Genomic DNA, 20940 nt, shown 5'->3' with positions numbered 1-20940 from the left:
TGACCTTTTCAGAAATTTGGATGTAACAGAAAATTAGTCCGAATGATAAATTGTTGTAAACGATGTATCGATGTGTCTGAATTCTTTTACCTTCTGAGTGGAGAAAATTATTTTTCTTTTTTGTGTGTAGTCAAATGTTAATTTGAATAGTGGAGGTGGAGAAAAAGTTCGGACATTTTCCTTTTTTAAAAAAGACGATTGTGGTAAGAGTTCCTGATTGTCCCTGAAGGCAGCAAAGGTAAGCCCTGCCCTCCTAGCCGGCTGCTGCAGCGGTGCGTTCATGGGACTTTTTCCGGAGTGTTTGAAAGTTGTCAACAGAGAAGCAGAGGAAGGAGCAGGAGATCAGCGGCTTTAACGGGACTGCGGAGCTCGGAGGAGGAGGAATGGGCTGCACTCAGAGCAAGGTGAGACACACGGGCAGGAGACACTCGCAGACCCCGCCGGCACAGCTCTGCTTTGTCTTCTGTTTTTCTGCTGCCGGAGGTTCATTAACAGGCGGTCGGCGGCGGCGAGACGTGCCGGGAATGAGCGGCGGGGAGCGGACTGTGTGTCCGCGGCACAGGCATCGTCTTTACCCAAGTTTAACCGAGTCACAAACACGGCGGCAAGTGGAGATTTGGCGCTAAAATGTGGGAAAAACAGCGTTTTCCTCGTCCTGAACATCTGTTTCTAATCTGGAGTTTGATTTTTCCCACGATGCTCCTTTCTAAGAAGTGACCTCAGACACATTCATTTAGAAACTTCTCTGAAATCCTCCGGTGTGCAGATAAAGTGAGTTTATTTACGAGCTTAAAGCAGCTTTAAGCTTTTAGCACCAAAACGTGCCGCAGTGAGCTCGACTTCCCTCCGTGAGCCTCACTCAGCTGAGAGGTTTGATTTAAAAGGAGAAGTTTACATCAGTTTAAACCAGCTGTGCTCACGGGCCACAAACGGTGGCTCAAACCAGCACAAACCAGAGCACAAAATGCTAAAAACACCTTTCTGCTCATGGTTTTATCGCTGCACTCTGATAGAACTACTTTGCGTCACTCACAGTTCAAATTAATGCCTATTTATCACTCCCTGGGCCTCTGAATTCATCCTTTCTTCTGATAGGCTGCCCCTCATAAGCAAAAAGTTTGAAGAGTTGGTGGGTGGGACTAATGTGCCTGAGATGACCACATTGGGCATAAGATGACACTTCCTAGAGGAAATGGCAGTGAAAACTCCAAACATTGTTCCGTCTTTCTTTGCAGAACCCTTGCTCGGGTCGTGTCGAACACTTGGTCGGGATGTTTCTGAGTTTGCGGCTGCAGTTTTTACACTTTCTGAGCTGTCGACCCGTTCACCTCCACGTGCGGCTCAGCTGTTGGTGCTTAATACGTCTCTGCTCTGTGTGTGAATCTGCGGCGTTCGCCCATCTTGTGGCTGTAATTCTGCCCCACTCAGGGGTAAAAGTGAAGTTTGCCAGCTGTTGTCTTCCACTGGTTATTGATAGAAAGTGACAGCGCCACTAAAACTTCACACGGTGCCCGAAAGGAGGTCCGGGGCCTCTTGTTGTCCCGCCGGCTTGGACTTTGATATCACTGAAGCTGAATCCTCTCTGATCCTTTCAGCGAGCAGGTTGCAGCATTTTTCTGAAACTGAGAGAAAGTTTATGGCATCAGCATTTTGCTTCCTGCAGAGATTCAGAGAAAAAGGTTTCCAGCTCCGTACTTTTGTTTTTGGACTGTGTTAGAGTAACTTTGCAAAATTTAAAGTTACCCTTATTTATCCTGTACTGGTCCTTGATGCATCCTTTACCTGAAGCAAAATGTTTTAGCTCCTCCCCTTTAAGGCTTGACTCAATTTATGTGGCACAATGATGTTAACTGCTAATTCTGAGATGGGACATGCACATTTTTTTTTGTCACATCTATGTCTGTATTTTATTTACAGTCTGTGCTCAGGTCCACCTACAATTGTAGAAACGCCGACACTTTTTATAGCATCGAGTAATCAACAGGAAATGTGATGACATCATATATTTCCCAAACTTCATGTGGTATCTGCTAATGTGGGGACCGCCGGACTGCCCCAGCTGCTATTGGACAATACAGATGTTTTGGCTTTACCTACCTTTGCATTTTGTGTTTAGTGTGACTGATTGACCAGCTGAGACATTTAGACTTTTCCATCCAATTGATTCGACTAATGGAGCTCCTGGTATCGACGAGCTGCAGCTGAAGCCTTCGGTTGGAGCTTCAGAGTGATAACGGTGAAGTTGATGGATAATTTGATGTTGATCCTGGTTTAAATACCTGCCTCGGGCACATTGCTCCATCGCAGAGGCGGCTGAAGATGCTGTTGCATAACACAAAGCCGAGTAAATCTTTGATTAGCTCAGAATAGAAAGAGGCGTGTCAGAGAGGCTCAGAGCCTGAGGAGGAAATCCACACTCACACTGACGGCTTTAATAGCATTTCAGATTAAAGTAGACTTATTTACACTGCTGCTCAAATACCACCTTTCCCACTAACATCCACAATGATTTATGAATGATTCCTATAACTGTTGTCAGTCGCAACATTTCTGCTTATTTTAATGTTTTTTTAAATAAAAATAAAATGGATTTTCTATCAAAAGTTAAAATTGTGAACATAGTTTGGGATTGAAATCTTTTTAAGCCTGCTGACGCGTCCACACAGCGATATGGAAACTAAAAATCGTAGCTGCAAACCCCTTTAAAACCCTACACTGTAACACGATGTTGTGCAGTGACTGCGATTGGTCCATTTGGTCCCATCGTTTCCTCCTGTTTCCTCCTTCTTTACTGCTGCCGCCATTTTTCAAATGGACTGGAAGGGAACGGATCAGCTGTAGGAGAGAAACTCTGCTGCCAGCCGGTGGTGACATTGCAGAGTCACGGCGGTATCTGTGCTCGCTATGCTGAAGGCTGTATACAGAATCACTTGTGTGACTGGCAACAGTGCCGTCCCGCGCTAGTTCACAGCTAAAACAGGTGAAATGTGATTAAACTAACCTTTAATTTGTATCGGTAATTACATAATGTGACACCATGTGTACAGCGTAAAAAGCCAACATTCGAAGTACGATTTGGTGATTGAAGAATGTGATTAATGTAGACTGCAGGCTCTTACATGAACACAGTACGTACGGACCGTATTTAACCTCGTCCGTTTTCTTTCTTATTGAAATGAGTGCCATATTGATAAAGTTATGGAAATAACCGTGAATAAACTGTTAAGGACGTCCATGTAGGAAGTATTTCGCTCAGTGAGCATCGCATTGTTGCTCACAATTTTACGCTAGCAACCAGTGAGCTTTCCAGGGTGTGGTTGTCTAGGTAACCGTGCATTTACTGCTTTGTCATGTGTAAACCAGCAGTATTCTTCACTCATTGGTGTCAGCTGCCTGCCTCACAGTGGGCAAATTAACTTAGGACCGCCCAACTGCTTTATGTTGCTGAACGTCACCGACTCTCTACGGTCTTTGGTCGCCACGTCACTGCTCTTCACTGGACGCCTCTTTAGCATGGCTGGTATGGTCTGGTACGAGTGTTAAGTTAACAAATTTGGAGTCATTCTTCTTTTTAAAATGAAAACATGACAAACATCTGAGAATGTAAACTAGATTTATAAGTAAAATAAGTTAAGTTAGTTAGTTGCTCCTTTCTCTGCTCTGTCTCGCTGCGTGTGCACCTCCTCACACACGGAGTGGAGCAGCCAGAGGAAAAGTTTCTAAAGACGTTGGATACAAAGTAACCACTGAGCCTTTTAATCAACTCGTTGTAGCCTCGGACACAGAGAAGAGATCTGATGCATGTAAAGGTGGCTGACTAAACCAGAGTGCTTCTGTCTGACAACAGTAAAGTTTAATGTGTTTATTGGTTTGTGATGGGTGGTGAAGGGAAACAGCTGAAAGGACATTTTTCTGGACCTTTGAGCTTGTTGATCAGGTGATTTTGATTATTTATTTATTTATTTATTTATTTTCTTTGACCTATAAAGGTTTTTATAACAGTAATGAGTGCCGCTCCTCGCTGTGGGTCAGAGAGGGAAAAACAGGCTTCTCAGACTGAATCTTATAAAATCTTTAATCCTAAACACATTTTACAGTCCGCGTGAAGGCCTCGTGGTGAATCCACAGCTGTGATTGTTGGAAACATGTCAGTAGCTGTTGCAGCTCTATTCAAATATATTCAAACCTTTGACTATTAACGCCGCTCGTGTTGCTGCTCTGCTTGCGTGCAGTTTGTTTCTCACCTTTGGTCTTCTCGTTCGCACCCGTCCAGTTGTTTCTACCAACAGATGGTTCTCAGAGGTTACAGTTTTCCACCGTCTGGACTCCAGACAGAGCAGACGGTCTGTTTTAAAGATGACAGGAGAAGAGTAACGTGGGTGGAGGAAGATGTTTTGGAAATAAGAGTTGGCAGGACTCGAAGCTTAAAACTCGAATACCTGAACGCACTTCTGCTTGTTCGGTTTCTGCTCCCCCTCTGTGTGAACTTTATAACCTCTGTGCAGTAAAACTATCAGTTCACCACATGAGCTAAAATAACAGGAACTAATGAATACTGATGAATTCAGCTTTGAACCACTGGTAAAAATGTCAGAAGGAATAACAAATATCTGGATTCTGTTTTTATCTACACAGAATTTAAACATCTTCTCTTTTTTCCCAGAAAAACCCACAAAATAAACCGTTATAAGTGATCTAAAAAAGAATTTTGTGAAGTTATGAAATACTTTGGCTGTGGTCTTAATTGGATGACTTGTTGTCACTTCTGTCTCTCAAAACAGATGCTGCGCTTTAGTAGCGTGTTATCGCGGTGCTCTGTAAGAAAAAGCCGATAGAGGGCAGTATGTACGGGAAGTAGTAAACAAAGTATAACTAGTAAACTGTTCAGGAGTACTTTGGGTTTAGTACAGCTGATAAACGAAGCTGTGCAGAAAATTGTGGCTAAAGAATAAACTATTTCAAAGATGATCTCAGCTCTGTTCACTGATATGTCGTTGAGTTCTTCACTTCAGAGAAATTCAGTTGATTACCTGCTTGATTGACCTGAAATTTAAATTAATACTAGACAGCTAGTTTAGCAGTAAGAACGCATGTGCTAACATTAGCAATCTTAGCATTCTTTCCTAAAAGGTTGACCTCCGTGAGCGATGTATGAACACATCACTCTGACTGAGAGGTTACAGTTTATTCTGACACATTAAAAAAAAACCTCTAAGTTTTTTTTTTTTCTGTTCCACTTTCCTGAAGTCGTTATTCAGGACGTTCTACTTCTGGCAAAGTTTTTCAAGTTTTTTTTCTCAGGGACCACGAGGTGTTCCCAAACCAAATCTACTCAAGGAGGTGTGGGGTCCAGGTTTTAGGAGGCACCTCTGAACTCCTCTCCCTGTTTCTAAACTACGCCAACCGCCGGAGGAAGTTGATGTCATCTGCTTTCATCCACAACCTCATTCTCCTGGTTACTACCAGTGACATCAAACCAGCATTGCTGCTAACGCTGCACCCACCTGCCGCTCCACCTCTCGCTGTGTGAGCAGGAGCAGCTCCATCCTGACCTCCAGCTGATTTATCTTTTAAATGGAGACCTTTCATCTGCTCTCACTTGTTCTAAGCACACACCACGCTACACCGCCATGTGGTGATGAAAGTTTACCCAGAATGCACTTTTTAAAGTTTGCTCCAGTGATTTATCAGAGATCAGATCAAACACCCTGCTCTGATGGATCCTTCGTGCTGATGCTCAGTCGGTGTCAAAAAGTAGAAACCAGGTTTAGTGTTTAGAGTGGACGTGAACCTGAATTAGGTTCAGGTTTTAGCAGAGCTTAAATGTGTTCTAGTCTTATAAATATCATGTAGGCTTCTTTAGCCTCAGGGAGGGTAAACAAAAAAGCTTTAAAAAGTGTGAAACTTTGAAAGTCTTCACAGCGAGAAGGTGAAGTTTTGCTCGGCTTCACTGAATAAACTAAAATTCTTTTTAAAAAAACAGCTGATTCTGAGGATGTCCGGTGGGATTGTTCATGGCACAGAGACCATTTCAGCATTTCATCGTTTACTCGCTCAGCTGTTCAGTTGCTGCAGTTTAACCCAAACTTGTTAATCAGTGTTTTTTCCTCGTGGTGGAGGTTTCGGGAGCCAAGTCTGGTCTCTGCTCCGTGAAACCAGGCGTCTGTTTCTCTGCAGGCAGGTTTTTCTCCGAGGTGAAGTGTTGTTTAAACACAGGAGAGGAATCTCGCTTCTGATTTATGGTCATTTTAAAAAGTGAGGGCCTCCACAACGCCTGCAGGAACATATGCTTCTCCTCACCACCACCTTCCTCCTCCTCCTCCTCCTCAGAGGTTGAGTCCACGTCGACGTGTTTGAGCCAGAGATATTTATTGTTTCTGCTCAGAGTTTAAATAAAGAGGGTGTCCAGTTTGCAGAGCAGAGTTTAAAGTGTTTATATAGCGTGTGTGTGTGTGTGTGTGGAGCAGTGTTTTAGGGCGTGATTGTTTGGCCTCAGTGTTTGAGCAATATGATGGTGTGAGGCAATACAGTAAGCATTTCAGTGTGTGTTTGGATACACGCCTAACTTATGCAAGTGTGTGTGTGTTGCTGGGATTGAACAATGCTGGTTAAGTAATGAGTTGCGTGTATCCTGATCGATATTTTTCTTTCTTTAATGGGATAAACGAGTTTTCGGCATTCCTTTTTCTCTCTCGCTGAAGTGATGCTGGCTTCCTGTGAGCTGCTGAAAGATTTACGGCAGTTTACGTTGACAGATCCAGTGATGACTGTCGTACAGATGCTGCGGGAAAACAGGGGTTCAGTATTTGCACACAGATGCTTCAAAACAGGGAAAGTCTTTTTAATGCATCTTTAGAAAAAAAAAAACAAGGATTTACAGCCAAATTGTGAAGGCACACCTGCACCTTCACCTGCAGGTGACTGCTTCCACAGTTCACGCTGGCTGAACATCAGTGTGTTTCTGTTTTTTGTGTTCTAGTCTTATAAATATAAGACTAGCTGGATGTGATGGGGAGGAAGACGTGATGTCACAGCGTGTCTTCCTCCCCTCACCACTGGGTCGTGGCAGATGGCCGTCCCTCCCTTCTGCCAGAGTATTCTTCCTGTTGTAAGGGAGTTTTTCCTTCCCGCTGTCGCCAAAACGCTTGGTCAGGGCGGACGTCTGATTGTTGGGGCTTTCTCTGTTTCTCTGTATTATTGTAGAGTCTTTACCTCACGATATAAAGCGCCCTAAGGCAGCTATTGTGATTTGAATTTCTCAAGTTGCGCGTTTCTGCGATCGCCATCCAAAAACCAAATGTGATTGCGAAGGCTGGCTCTGACTGTTAGCTAATGACTAGTGATGAGTCCTTGGTGTTTCCGTACCACAGATAATCTTGTATTTTGAAACGGGTTTAAACAAGATTTACAAAACATAATTTTTTTTTTAAAATTCAGTATGACTCGAAACGAGTGACGAGTCCGTAAACTCAGCAGGGGCGTGTTTACAGAGTCTGTCGCCATCTGGTGGCCTTCAGATAAAAAGCATGTTTAAGTCACTTCTACGCTGGCTTCTTTTTTCCGATCTAGAAGCAACATCTGTTTTTTTTATTTTATTTTATTTATTACATCTATGCTCCTCTCGCTGTAAACCCAGACTCACTTGGCCCCACCCCCACTCTCCCTCTGAAGCCCCTCCCACAACCTTCCTGCACCCCAGCCTGGCTCTCAAAGCTCTCCTTTAGTATGGAGGGAGACATTGAAATTAGAATAATAACCTGAAGTTTAGTAGTAATAATAATGGGAAGAAGAATAGCTAGAAGCTTGTCAGTGTAATTATTCCATAGTCAGAACATGTGTTTATCTATTTTATATCAGGTTTTTATGTCTTGTTGGATTAAGCTCTACTTCAGTTATCTTAAGTGCGTAATAAAAGCATTTATTGTCCTCTCATGGTTTCGTACTTCAGAGGGTAGAACAGTCAAACTGGTTTAAGTTAGACTATGTTTCTTTTTAAGAAGTTTTTAAGAAGGCTTTCAGTAAATCACTTGATCCTTTTGTTTGTCTGCTCCACCTTTTCCAGGTGCAGCTGCAGGTTTTTACATTAAAAGCACTTCATTCGTGTTAATGTTGAATCGTTTGTTATATTTTTACAGCTCCTCACCCAACACCTTATAACAATCTGAAGTCTTTTTAATCTTTCTTTTTGGATTCAGACCTGCCCCAGGTGATGGATCATCTCTGTGCAGGCCCCGAGCGGCTGCAGGTCGTTTGGTTTTCAGCAGCAGGAACAGGCGTCTGTTGTCCTGCAGCAGCTGAAGTTATGTAACACACAAAGAAAAGAGGGAAAGTTTCAGCGTCAGTCATGTGGACACTAATGAGACGCTTTCATAACAAACTCCCTGCTCCAGTTAGTTACCTGGAGCTGGACCAGGACTCGGTCACATCGTAACACTTCACTTCATGTCTAATTATTATGGGATGTTATTAAAGCTCATCTCTGGACAGGTGGTAGTGTACATCAAAAGCTCAAACCTTCCCTGACTCGGGTTTCTTTAAACTCAAAGTGTTTCAGATCTTCCTTTCTCGTGAGTTGCTCAGCGTTTCTCTTCCACCTCACCATCAGTAGCAAACAACACAAGCTAATGTTAGCTTAGCAATGAAGTCTACCAGTCACTAACATAACCAGTCGATGGCTATCAGCATGCTGACGTTAGCTGGTAAAGTGGGTATCAAGCAGTCTGTCAGCATTAGCAGCATTAGCTAATATTAGAGAGTCGCTTTTCTCTAATGAACCTGGTCAGAGCCAACAGGAAGTTGACTGTCAGCATAAAACTACTGCTCACATGGCTGTAGTTATGAGAAATGCCAATCAGGCTCCATAGTGCCGGGCAGTGAGCACAGGCCCACTGGAGGATGTCGGGCCCTCTGGTCACCCTCATGAAGTCTGTGTCTGATCATGTGGTCAGAGACATTCACACCAGTGACCTGCTGGAGGTCATTTTGTAGCTCTGGCAGTGCTCATCCTGTTGCTCCTTACACAAAGGAGACATGAGCCCTGCTGATGGGTTTAGGACCTTCTGCAGCCCTGTCCAGCTCTCCTAGAGTAACTGCCCGTCTCCAGGAGTCTCCTCCACGCTCCTGAGACTGTACTGGGAGGCACACCTGTTAATGACATGTGGAGATAGACTACCTGTGTAACCCCTGCAGGGTCCAGGTATCGCCTTATGCTATCAGTAGCTACACTGACACTTCCCAAATGCAAAACTAGTGAAAAAGAAGTCACACAATATTAGCTGGGAGAAAATGTGAGTGGGCTCCAGCTGTGAAATCATTCCTGTTTTGGGGGTTCCCATTGTTGCCCATCTAGTGCAGCTGAAACTGCTACTTAAGTCAGTATCCCAGAGGTTTGATGCCATTCTCTGATTATTTTTAATAATACATGTTCATTACGAGGAATTTGAACCTCTGTTTATTTACTGCAACGTCTCCTTTTTGTCTTATCAGAAGAAAAGCAAAGGCAAGAAAGGAGAGAAGACTCAGAAGGCGAACATCCGCCAGGATGATGAAGGTGAGTATATTTTACACAGATATTTATGCATGTGCTGCAGACTGTGGTTTCCTCTTCACTCTTCTTTCACTTCCTGTTTGCTTCTCTTGTTTTTCTGAACCTAATGTCATGAGAATCAGTCTGACTGATGATGAGAGGTTTCGCTTTTACTCTGCTGTAATGCGGCTGTGGTTGCGTAGAGTCATACTTCATATTTTAGGAGTACAAAGACTCCTTTTTTTTTGAGGAAAAAGGACAGACCTCTTCCTCTCTGAGTGATGTCACAGAATTGTTTCTATAAAAGTTCTCGTTTCTGTTTTTGGTGGTGGGATAAATGCATGTGTGATAATTACAGCGAGTTCTTCTCCGTAAATGGGCTGGTATTTAGATGGTGACACAGATTTTTGTAATTCTGCTTCTGTACACTTCCAACGAAAATAAGCAGCTGATATATGACTGGTTTCATCCTCTTTTTTTTTTTTTTTCTAAAAAAAATAAAAATAAATAAGGTTCGCTTAGAGAGTGGGTGAGGAACTTGGTCATTCGGGAGGAGGTCAGAGTAGATCCCATGCTCACCTGTACTGGACGCCTTCTAGGTGCGGTGTTTACAGCTTGTCCCCAGGCCACAGCCAGGACACTCCTGGAACGGGAAAACCTTCGAGTCACCTCAGAACTTGTTGGAAAAGAGCTCTGACCATTTCATACAGAACAAACTGCTATCTTAGTTTATTCTAAGGCTTTTTTTAATGAGCCATCAAGCTGGCAGGCGCTGCAGATGAAAATGAGCCTGTGTGCAGATAAATCTGTTGCATGACAGACGAAAGAAGTCATGCTTCCTGGCCTTTCCTAAAAGGCCAGGAAGCCCTAACACCTGTTAGAACACCTTTATCTCCCTCTAACAGAACACATCTTAGAGTTTTACCTGTTCAGGTTTTTTACCTGACAGTTTAAAGGTCAAATGCTAACGGAGCCTTTAGCATAGCATTAATTTTATGCTACTGTGTTTCTTTTTCCTTATTTGGGTCGAAGGTTTAGGCTAGTTCTGTTTTTGCAGGACAGATGTCTCCACCTCAGACACATCCATCAGTTGGAGTAGATTATTAACATTTTTCTTACTTTCGCTGCCTCGTAGCCGGACACTTAGCCTGTTAGTCTTAGCCTCGCGTTTATTGTATGTAAGCACAAAATAATTCAGTAACAGGGAATCTAAACATGCTGGTCACCAATGAAAAAACAATCCATAAAACAAGTTTATGGATGTTTTTTTTTTTTTTTTTAAATATATATAAGAGTTTACAAAAAGTTCTCTTTAAACCCGGGCTTATTGTCAGTCATCTATTTTCTTCCATTTATCCAGTTCAGGGTTCAGGGAGATCCCAGCGGTCATAGGGCAAGAAGCTGGGTACACCCTGGAGTACATTGCTGATCAGCAGTGAGAATTTATCTGATAGCACTTGTAACGCAGAGTTCAGAGTGCTAAACAACAATTTAAAGTAAATCAAAAAGAAGAAAAGCCATTCACAAATTTAGAATACTTAAATGGACAAAAGAGTACATCAAATTAAATTAAAAACAATCAGCTAGTAAAGGAAAAAAAACCTAAATAAATAGAATAAAGACAGTTCGACCAATATATTGGCCAATATTAACTGATTGCCAGTCTTGCCGTATCAGTTTTAATAATGGCTGATGAATGAAAATGAAAAATGTAAGTAGAGACTGTAGAAACACCCTTCAAACCTGTTACAAGTGATGCTGCATAGTTTGCCCACCGGAGGGCGCTGTGCAACTTCCCAGCTGGCAACTCTTGTTTGGAGCAATTGACAACCAGCTGGTCGGAGTAAACGAGTAATCCACAATTTCTTTAAACTGCATTACCATTTTATGTTAAGGGCTTACAGATGATTACACATAATGAATGTTGGCGATATGTTTTATGCTAAATATTGGCCCATATATCTGACTTTGAATGAGTTAAATATTATTGGTACTGGCCTTAAAAATCCTGCATCGGTCAGCCAGATAAAATGTCACAAAAAAGGCAGAATCATCTTAAATAGAATCAAATCCATAGAAATGGATGTAATAATGCAGTAACAGGAAAAAAGTGACCTTTTTAAAAAAAAAATTAAATTAATCTATGTCAAATAGGTTTATTAAATATTTTTATGTTATTAATGAAAAGATTTAAAACTATGAAATGGAATAAAACTACAAACTACAGAGTTTAACATGACGTAGTACCATATGTCTCACGTTTCAGTTCAGCTTTCCAGTGTGTGGCTTTACTCAGCCAAATCATGTGACGGTCCTATGAAAACAGACCATATTCACATTTTTATGAGCTCCAGTTTCCCAGCAGTGACAAACGAGCTCTGAGCGATCATCCTCACACTGATTTTATCAGAGTGACTGAATGAAGCAGCTGCTTTGAAGGTTTGACTCACCGCTGACGCTCGCTGCACCCTCATTTCCTCCTGTTTACGAGCCGCTCGTTTAAACTGCTGCGATGGAGGAAGACGTGTCGTCATCCTGTGAATCACTAGCTGGAAGTTCACCTTAAAAACAGCATATTTGCACATTTATTCATTCATTCATTCATGTTTTTTTGGTTGAAAATTGCACTGTTTAAGCTCTCTGATGAGTTTTAGTTTAAATCTTCTCTTCCTCTCATTTTAAATTGTCTCCACGTGGATTTTAAAGCTTTAAAAATGCGACTTTATTGCTCTGAACTCCGTCGTGTCTCATTTTTCTGTGTTTACATGCTGCTGCAGGACTTTGTGAATAAACTCAAATCAAAGTAAAGCTGGTCTTTGTCTAAACATCAGACAGGCTCCGACCTGTTTGCGCCTGAATTTGAACTGGGATTATTAGAAAAATACGGATATTAAGTAAGGCCTGAAAGCCCCGTTGGCTCCCGGTATTAAAATATGTGGCAGCTTGTTTTTGACTCCAGATGTTTTGTTAATGATAACCCTCGTTGTGTTTGTGACAGCTGAAATGTGATCGGGTTTATCCAAACTGAAGACGTCACTGAAACTGAATGAACAGATCATGTGTCTGCACGTCCGTGCTGTAATCGACGGGTTGAAATAAGAACTGCAGTGAGAAACACTTCCTGCATACAGGTGTGATTCATGACGGTGTGTTTTTGCAAGGATGAACTTCAGCTTTAGACCTTGAGAGAACATTTTTTCATGATTCCCACGGTCATTAAAAAGTATGAAATTAAAGTCAAGGAAAGTGAAGTTTAGAATGCCTGAAAAACGTTACAATATTTTTCATAAAAACAAATTTGCAAAGTGCTTCACAGCTTCAGTAACACATTAACAGACAGGACATTTTTCTAATATAAAATTCATCATAAAAGCTGGGAAATGCTGTCACGCCAGCCAAAACATTAGTCAACCTATAATGCCTGTAGTTCCGCTCTCTGCCTGAAGAGGGCGGTGTGTTTGTAGTTCCACTCTCTGCCTGAAGATGGCGGTGTGACTGTAGTTCCACTCTCTGCCTGAAGAGAGGGCGGTGTGTCTGTAGTTCCACTCTCTGCCTGAAAATGGTGGTGTGTCTGTAGTTCCACTCTCTGCCTGAAGAGGGCGGTGTGTCTGTAGTTCCACTCTCTGCCTGAAAATGTTGGTGTGTCTGTAGTTCCACTCTCTGCCTGAAGATGGCGGTGTGACTGTAGTTCCACTCTCTGCCTGAAGAGGGCGGTGTGTCTGTAGTTCCACTCTCTGCCTGAAAATGGTGGTGTGTCTGTAGTTCCACTCTCTGCCTGAAGATGGCGGTGTGACTGTAGTTCCACTCTCTGCCTGAAGAGGGCGGTGTGCTTCATCTACTGCTTTGCGTTTGTGTGGGAGCCCCGTCAAAACCCTGTCCATTATGCTAGCAGTGTCCAAGCATTCTTTTTTCTTTCTTTCTTTTTTTTCTTTTCATACTGAGCCCCCCTGCAATGACTCTGCGCCCCCCTAGGGGGCGGCTCCCACACTTTGGGAACCTCTGCTCTAAAGCATGTTTGTAACTCAAGGTCATGTTTTTGTGTCGGTTGGCAGGTAAACGTGCGTCAGGTGAGCCGGACGTCTGTCTGGAGAAGCAGTTGGAGCGGTTTGAGTGGCAGCTGAGGATTTTAAAGGAGGCCAATGGGAACCCAGAGAGGGCGGAGTTACTGAAAGACCATGGTGATGAAGAACTGTGTGGCCTCGTACTGAGCATCCTCGATAAGGTGAGACGTTCTTCTGATTACTGACCTGATTATCTGGAATCACTGATTTTCGTTGTTGATTGAAAATAAACAGTGTTCTCTGTTTTGGGTTTTTTTTTGTTTGTTGTTTTACCATCCAGGAATTATTCTAAACAGCCGAGGAGGTTTTTCAGTGAGTAGGAGCTCTTAGGTACAGCAGGTAGATTAAAATGTACTATCATCTGCATACAGAGTGATACTGAATATGGTGCTTATGAAATATAGACTCGAAGTGTTGTGATGCTGAAAATAATGAGGACCTAAAATAGTGCCTTGAGGGATGCCACCTTTAATAAGATATTAGACGTTTCTGTGTTCTGCCAAAGAAGATTTCTTTGTAAAACACAGCAGGTTTTTGGGACTTCATGTGTCCTGTTTTATTGACGCCTGCCCTCCAACCGTCTCATTATTTTCCTCTTTATTAAACTGAATCTGTCCTGACTTCCAGGTGAAAACGGAGACGACGGCCGATTTGAACATCCTGCATGAACAGAAGAGTAAATCTGCTACTGAGGAGCACGAGAGGCACGTGGAAGGTAACGCACAGCAGACGGCTGGAGAGTCAACACTTATATCTGCTGTATTTGTTTAACGAGTTGTGATTATGGGACCACAGACTTCCCCTCCTGCAGAGAGACCCCCAGGATCAAAGAAGCAGGAAATGACTAAGAAGCAGACTGGATTCTCATTTCTTTGTTCTTTTGTCACCCTAAAGTCATTTTTAGTCTCCTTTTGGTCATTTTATGTGTCTTTGTGGTTGTTTTTGTCTCTTTTCTTGTCTAATTAGAATATCTGTTATAGATAAAAGAACCCGACAAACACAAGTGAAGCCACTTTTAAAAAGTAATCCTGTATGAGTCATGTTAGATGTTAAAAACATTTCACCAAACTTCTTAGCTATGGTCTACATGTACCTGTTTGAGGTCATGTGATGCTGGGACTATAAACCGAGTTTGTGTTGTTTCCTGCAGAGCTGCAAAGGAGAAACGAGCACGAGAAAAATCAACTGACAGAAAAGTTCCAAGCGGCTGAAAATGTTCTCAAGGTAAACGCATAAACGTGGAAACGACGAGCAGTGTTTTTGTGTCTGTTAATACAGTCTGAAAATCAGCCGAGAATGTAAATGAAATTCTGTATTTAACGACTAGATTTAATTTCATTCTTGATTTATCTCACAAAGTCTGCGTTTCCTGTTTGTGTGTGAGTAATTTTGTTTTGTTTTACCCATTAATTATTAAGTGTTAGTGAAGCTCTTGTTATAACAGTCTACATTTTAAAAGATATGGTTCCCACAGTTGATGCACTTGGTAAAAGCGGTAATTGTAATTTCAAGTATTTGTAGCTGATGAAAAGAACAAATATGTGAAGTAACGGTGAGAGCGGAGATTGTTTGTATGATACAGACCTCAGTTTCACTAATTCGAGCTTAAAGTTAAAGACATAGCCTGTATATAAAAGATTCCATGTTTGTCTGTATATATTAGACTCTGTGTTTGGAAGCCTCGGTATGACGTATTGGACGAGAGCTTTTAGTGCTAAGTCATCAAATAACGTCAGTTAGCTTGGTTATTAAACTGCATAAACTGTATGGGAGAACCACACAGGCACCTGCTAATGGCAATGAGCTGAATGAGTTTTTTTTTTTTTTAAAACACTGAATCCAGTTTGTTCTAGGGGGAAAAAAGAGAAACAGCAGTAAATTACAACAGTAATAATCTGTTTAATAATTCTGGTTATCCTTTTAAATTGTGTGAATTTGAGGCTTCAGATGTTTTGCATGGACATATTTGAGTACATTTTGCCCCTTCTGGCATTGAAGGTATTGAATTAGTTTCTGTAAGCAGTTAGAAAAGTGTTAAACATACCTGCAGAAACCCTGTGAGAACTCCAGCAGGGGGCGCTGTTCTGGATGTTAGCGTGTTGATGTTTCATGTATTCAGTAACCAGGAAGAAGCTGAATTAGGTGTTTTTGTTTTGTTTTTGCAGGCTAAAGTGGAGGAGCTGAAGGCAGAGCTGCAGGTTTACAACGAGCTGAAGAGACGAGTCGAAGAATCGACGTTTAAGAAGGACCTGCAGAGGAATATACAGGTGTGTGTGTGTGTTTACATAAAATAAAAGTTAAACTTGTGTTTGAAGTTAAATCAATTTAAACCACCTGTAACTACAATATTAAAACTCTTTAATATCCTGTTTAGGCTCACGGGAGCCCAGGTCCATTCTGGGAGTCTGAGCAGGAGTCCCTGGTGTTTGTGATTGAGATGAAGAGTGAGCGCGTGCAGGAGCAGAACAGGAAGCTGCAGCAGATGGACACGCTGGTACGTGATGATGTTTAAAGAGTTTCTGCAGGTGTGAAGCTTTTGTTACAAGTTGTTACAATGTTACAAGACTTTAAAAGTTTGACTTCATGTGCTGAACACTGCAGAAAACCTGAACTTTGACCTCAAACTCCATTTCCTTCCTGTTCAGTTACATTTAATGTCTTTACGTTTCCTTGTGTTTGTGGGGCTCGTTCTTTCCGCGACGTTCTTCGTCTTCATGCTTGTCTCATGATTTTCAGGTGGAGAAGAATTTGGCTTTGGAGGACCAGATCGTCCACACCATGCAGCAGAACGAGGACCTGAGGGTCCGGATAGACAACTGCCAGACTCTCATTCAGTACGTGCCTGAATATTTAATAGAGTGAAGAAAGCAGAGCAGAGGTATGAGTGTGCTGCCACCTGCTGGACAAAACATCTTCCTGCAGGAGCGCTTCAATCAAAATAGGCTGGTGTTAAAACAGTTTAATATAAGGAGGTGCATGTTTGAAGCTAAAGGAGCAACACATTTTGATTTAGTGATAGTAACTGATCTAACTTCAGATTCAACCCTCAGAAAAACCTCATTAAGATTAGAGAAGAGTAATTTCTTATAAAACCAGACAAACCTGAGCAAAGTTCCCACCTGACCCTCTCAGAATCAGCTGATCTCTGTTTACATTAACTTTATTTTATGCTGAAGTACTGCAGGTTTCAGCTTTCAGAGCTACGAAATGTGTTTACACCCACTCCAAGTGTCACAAGCTAAAGAAGATTTGTTCTAAAAACAACTTTGAGCACCAGTTTAAAATCTGTGAGGCAGAGCAGCCGAAACAAATCAGTATCCTTGGATCAATGCAGTCTGTTGCTCCGTTTAAGACGTAACAGAGGTCCCCAACCACCTTGTTCTTTCTCAAATAATTTTCCCTTTCTTCCTGTTCTCAGGCAGCTATCGAAGGAGCAGCAAGACCTGAAGGTGGCGCTGGAGAGGCAGGTAGCATCCAACCAGAAGCTTTCTCAGGAAAAAGAGCAGCTGATGTTCAAGCTGAGACACAGGGACTCGTGCCCGCCCATCCACCTGCCCACCGTGATGCCGGAGATCACGCCAAGATGACCGACTGCGAGTCTGACCCTGGATCTTTTTCCAACTAGCACGCAGCCCGTCTGGTTTCATTAACTGAGCAAAAGAGTCAAACAGAGCGAGAGCGGCCAACCCTCCGAGTTCACGTTAGAGACTCTGGAGCTCCGACTCTGCCTACATTAATGCTGATCAACGAGAACATCGGTTTCACTGCAGCCAGCGGATCTTCTGCAGTCGATGAGGTTTACTGAACAACTCTGGATCCTCTGAGATCACAGCAAGCACCGCTGTATGCACGAACTGTTTGGAGCCAGAGAGACATGTTTATTTTTGTTTTTCTGGCATTTTCTAATGACGATCATCGGTTTGATGGCGGTTTAAATGCTACAGAAAGCATGAAACTGAGATACTAGGAAGAGAGTTTTATTTTATTGCAGAGCAAAAACGGACTGATGAGCGTGGCAGCACAGAAATGCTCGTTCTGTCCGTAACATCACGTTAGCAGTTAACTTCACTCCACTACTTGACTCAATCTTGAGTTCAAGTTCAAGAACTCCTGGTGGCGCCATAAAACCTGCATCATATGCTGCGATGCTTCGTCAGGTGTGCCTTTTCAGGTCTAGGCCTTCAGCTATTAATGACTTTCCTTTTTGAATTAAACCTTCAGCCCATCATCAGTCTAGAATTTATTTCATAAATCACATCCAATAACAGGCAATTTTCGTGTGACAAAAGCCATAAAACTTGACTAATTTGATTTCTTTTGCTGACTAACTGTTACTCCAGTCACTGTATCCGTAGGTATTACGGTTCTGGAAATTCCAAATGCCAATGCCAAAGTGCCTCCCATCAGGACTCCGAAGTGCTGATCAAAGATCTCATGAGCGTCTTTGCTGGAGTTGGAGCCTTGCTGAGTTGAACAGTATTTGATGCACGTGAAGTAGCTGAAAGTTCAAACGTATTAAACTATCTCCAAGGACTCTGCTGGGAACCAGGTTTGTTGATGGTACCAGAAAGTCTGAGACCTTTGAGGTTTCAAGGGTTGTAACAAAGGCCCGTTTTACTTGGATGGTTAATGCATTTGATGAGCTTCCTGAGGATCCTCAAGAAAATAATATGACTAGTACTTGATGGCTTTCCAGTTTATTAGTGTTTTAGCGTTTACCTTTGTGCCTTTTCTAACTGCAGGGACTGTTTTTCCACTACTTCTTTTATCCTTTTTATTTCCAACTTGCTCCTTTCAGTAATAGTCCACAAAATCTAAAAAACAAAACAAAAAACAGGGCTATCTCTAGAAACAGCAGACCTGCTGGCTCTGTCTGGAATTATTTTTTTCTTTTCACGTAAATCACCCCAGTTTCTACTGGCAACTTTCGGCTGTGGGTTATTTTTCACGAGGTATTATTTTACAACACCAGAAGTAAACATAAAAGTGAGTAGAGGTTTAAACCCTGAAAGGACTAGTACAGTTATCGATGTAGGGTGGAGCCAAACCCAAAATGGAAATAGAAAGGTAAATACTGACATCAGTTCACACCTACCCTGTGTTGGAACAGTGCTTAGTGCTTTGTAGGGAAGTCTTTCAGGTTTTTCTCTCATTACAAACTTCTGCTTGAAGGTTCAGATCTTTTTTTTTTTTTTTTTTACTGTAGTTGGTTCTCTCAGTTCTTTCCAAGCACCTCTATTTATTTGATGTTCAATTGAGATCACACTTTTTATTGTACAGCATCAGTAATTGAGTATTTAGGAGCCAAAAAACAAACCGCATTAAAGGTTATTAAAGCATTAAATGGGCTTTAGGATCAACAGTTTTTCTCAGCCATAGTTTTATTTGTTAAAAAAAATTACACGCTATATATGGCACGCTAACATAATATCTCATGCTATTGTCTTTTGGTTGGAAAGCATTGCAATAATATTAAGATATGTTAGCTGAGTGTTAAAACCTAGCACCAGAGCTTCAGTGAACACCTCTGTAAGAGCTATCAGTGCTGGTTGTTATTGTCAATTAGGGATGATGTGCTAGCAGTAAATTATTAGCATGTTAGTCGTGTGTTTACCCGTTAGTATATTAACGTCCCCAGAAAAAAAGGTACATGTCAGAGTGCTAGAACAAAACTTAATAAAATACACATTCATATCTTAACCTTAGCAAGCAGAATGGTTTAAAGGGTGAGGGTTTTTTTTTTTTAACCAACTGTTGGTTCAAAACTACATTAACAGTGTTTGCTAACAGTTAGAAAATGTCTGGCGCGAGGTCGCACCAGACAATGACTCTGCTCTATTAGTCCGTGAGCTATTGTGGCAGGTAGGCTAACGGCTAACATGTTGGCTGGCTCCAGTAATTAGCTGTGTAGGCTTAGCCAGCTTGTTCTGGTTGTGTTCATAATATAGTAAAGTGAGCATGCTTATCATGTTCTTGATATATTTACTGCTTTTATATAACCATTTTATCATGTGTATTTGTTAGCTAGCTAGCTTAGCTGCTAACTAGAAGTTAAAGCAGTTTAACCACAGAACATCAGTACTTTTCCTTTTTACATCTCTTTGTTAGTCAGTTAATCTATCCTTTTAGCTGTGTGTAGGGCTGTGTTATCTAACTGGTAATATGCCAGCTAGCCACAGTAGCTCACAAATATTAGCAGACTGGCTGTTTGGGTGTTTATTGTTTTAAGTTATTCAGTGATGTGATGTAAACATTGAGCTAAATTCTGCGAACAGTTAAAATAGTTATCTAATCACATAAATCTGAAGTGTCCTTTTCCATGCATCTTTGTGAAGCTGTTAGTCATTTAGCAGACAACGAAATGCTAACATGCTGGCATCCGCCATTTTGCAGGATTCTTAAAATTTCTATTTCAGTAACAGGCACATTTAAAGCTTGAACAGTTTAATTTTCACAAGTAAATACTTAAGAACAGTCACAGAAATCTAATCACTGTATACAGTCTTTGAGTCAGTTGATGGATTTTTTTTTTCCTTTGGAAGATTTGAAAAATATTGTTATTTTGTCTGGGTTTTTTTTTTTTTTTTTTTTTTTTTTGCATGATGTAAGTTTGTATTGCCAAAAAACAATGTCAGTGTTGTTACAGCTCTGTATTTTGCACCAGCACTTTGACCGCTATTTTTACCAGGCATTTATGGAGATTTACATATTGTACAGTTTAGATTTTTTCTTCTTCTCTTTCCTACATGTAAAGAAAAAAAGTAGTGTCTTTTTGCAGTCAAATGGAAGTCAAGCAGTTTGCTTTCACAGCGTGATGTAAATACACTCAAATGTTTTCTTTGTTTTGTTTTTGACTTGTTGAAATAAAAATCTGTAACTGAGTTTGACTGCTGTTAATAATTTCATCTGAGATTACATTTTTACTTTTGGATATGATCAAGATGTAATATCGTACAGAGAACGAAAATACTTTAAAAAACAGTTTATATGTAATGTTAAACTCACTAATAAAATTAAAGATAAAGTTTAAATTCCTAATCTTAAATATTAAGAAGAAAATGGGCGCGGGGGGACTTTCAGTGGGTAACAGGAATATTATATATAATTTAGTGAGGAATTTGAACTAAAATTCTTAAGTCTACAATAAAAATAACAAAAAATACACTAAGAACAAGGAGAACGAGCAGAAAATTGTGACTAAATGATAAAGATCCAGTTGTGTGATGCTGATCTGTGACCATGAGGGGGCAGCAGAAACCAGCCACTGGAATACAACCTGTGAATGTGATCACCACCACAGGCTTTCCCAAAGACATTACATCACTAGCTGATGTCACTGGGAGCTAATGCTAA

At 41.4% G+C, this 20940-nt stretch overlaps 1 protein-coding gene across 1 annotated transcript; it reads left to right on the top strand.

The window, feature by feature from the left end:
* ccdc69 (coiled-coil domain containing 69) lies at positions 1-20455 on the top strand. The gene is made up of 9 exons (XM_063492959.1): positions 1-404; positions 9487-9550; positions 13579-13748; positions 14215-14302; positions 14738-14811; positions 15753-15854; positions 15962-16081; positions 16324-16421; positions 17006-20455. The coding sequence occupies exons 1-9, from the start codon at positions 384-386 to the stop codon at positions 17172-17174; spliced, it is 906 nt and encodes a 301-aa protein (XP_063349029.1). The 5' UTR covers positions 1-383; the 3' UTR covers positions 17175-20455.
* The last annotated feature ends 485 nt before the right edge of the window (positions 20456-20940 follow it).

The sequence above is a fragment of the Pelmatolapia mariae genome, linkage group LG2, assembly GCF_036321145.2.
Source record: "Pelmatolapia mariae isolate MD_Pm_ZW linkage group LG2, Pm_UMD_F_2, whole genome shotgun sequence".
Lineage (NCBI taxonomy): Eukaryota > Metazoa > Chordata > Actinopteri > Cichliformes > Cichlidae > Pelmatolapia > Pelmatolapia mariae.
This window is presented reverse-complemented; position numbering and strand designations above follow the sequence as displayed.

Coding starts and splice junctions, on each gene's coding strand:
- ccdc69 (XM_063492959.1), top strand. CDS start 384: ATGGGCTGCACTCAGAGCAAG. Junction 9,551..13,578: donor CATCCGCCAGGATGATGAAG/GTGAGTATATTT, acceptor GTCGGTTGGCAG/GTAAACGTGCGTCAGGTGAG. Junction 15,855..15,961: donor ACCTGCAGAGGAATATACAG/GTGTGTGTGTGT, acceptor TATCCTGTTTAG/GCTCACGGGAGCCCAGGTCC.